Below are 1328 nucleotides of genomic sequence, written 5' to 3' on the forward strand. Positions count from 1 at the left end.
GGGGAGATGGGATGATGTTTCCCCAGACTGATGCTGTTTTGCTGATGGTTTGGCTTCAGTTATTCACAGGGGTGTAATATTCTGGAAATGCTTTTGTTGCAGAAACAGAGCCAAAACTTTCCCACAGCTGCAGGGGGAGCAGGGCTCTCGCAGGGGCTGCCTGGGGCTGTCTGGCCCTTGCATTTCTAGCCAGGAGCCTCCTGTGGCCTTCCAGCCCTCCTCCGCACAGGGCCGTGTGTGTGCGCTGCTCCTGCAGCAACTGGTGTTTGGAGGTCTTGCAGCTGGAGCTGTGTGTTCAGCCAGCGCTCAGCCTGCTCCCAGCTCCTTCTGCGCTGGTGCCGGAGCAGAGACACGGCGCTGCCAGCGAGGGGAAAGGCTCTGGGAGGAGGCTTTTCTTTTCACCTTGTCATTTTTCTGGCAGGGAAACAGCTCTTCAAAGGACAAAGCTGCCTCCTGCAGCCGACCTGGGGCTGTGCCCGGTGGCAGAGCTCCCAGGGCTGGGCGAGGGGAGCGCGAGCAGCCGGAGCCGCAGCAGGGAGGGACGGTGGCGAAGAAGCAGAGACGGAGTCGTGCGTAGCTCTGTCAGCTGCTGACGTTTATTGCACAGGATGGGCTGGATGGAGCGGTGGACGCGTGGAGCGGGGCCCTGTCCCGCTGGCTGCGTGGCTGGGGGGGGCTGGCCCGTGGCCCCTCGCTCGCTGCATACATTCAACGTGGAAGGCTCCAGAGTGCTATGCAGAGGCATACATGTGCACACACACACACCCCCCCCGCACACACATGTGCCCATAGGTGCACACGCACACACACACACACACAGAGGAGCGCTGGGACACACTGTGTGCCTTCCCCGGCTTTACAGCCAGGAGCACCCCCAGGCTCCAGCATCTGCCTCCGTCCTAACGCTGACTACGGGCGACTGGGGCTGCGTTCGCCCCGCCAGCCCCGGGGTCGGGCTGGGGGACAGCGTGTGCGCAGGGCGACCGTCCCTCAGACCCCCCACTTACCTCCAGTCCTGGACCGTCACCCCTCGCCTTGGGTCTGTGGGAGGGGAGGCAGGGACACGCGCAGGCGCCGGGGACGGCCAGCGCGCCGAAAGCCCCGGGGAGGTGTCCTGCGGATGCACACATACAGGTATGTATTCAGGTCATAAATATCATATACAGCGTTGATCACGGGGGATGATGCAGCTGTGGCTTCTATGGGGCAGCCGGGGAGGCTGAGGGCAGCGGGGCTTCGCCGCGGGAGATGGGGCCAGACTTTGGTCGGAGACGATGCAGGTGGGGGCTCAGCCCGGACCCCGCTGTGCCCCTGCGGTGGGTGGGGGG

General features: G+C 64.0%; 1 protein-coding gene across 1 annotated transcript in view; it reads right to left on the reverse strand.

Moving 5' to 3' along the window:
- Positions 1-1023: 1023 nt before the first annotated feature.
- The window catches only part of HCN2 (hyperpolarization activated cyclic nucleotide-gated potassium channel 2), an 8206-nt gene continuing 7901 nt past the window's right edge, over positions 1024-1328 (reverse strand). Inside the window, 1 exon segment of the mRNA XM_009893987.1 lies at positions 1024-1114. Within this exon segment, the coding sequence (XP_009892289.1) occupies positions 1024-1114 (91 nt within the window).

The sequence above is a fragment of the Charadrius vociferus genome, unplaced genomic scaffold (assembly GCF_000708025.1).
Source record: "Charadrius vociferus isolate BGI_N301 unplaced genomic scaffold, ASM70802v2 scaffold1168, whole genome shotgun sequence".
Classification (NCBI taxonomy): Eukaryota; Metazoa; Chordata; class Aves; order Charadriiformes; family Charadriidae; genus Charadrius; species Charadrius vociferus.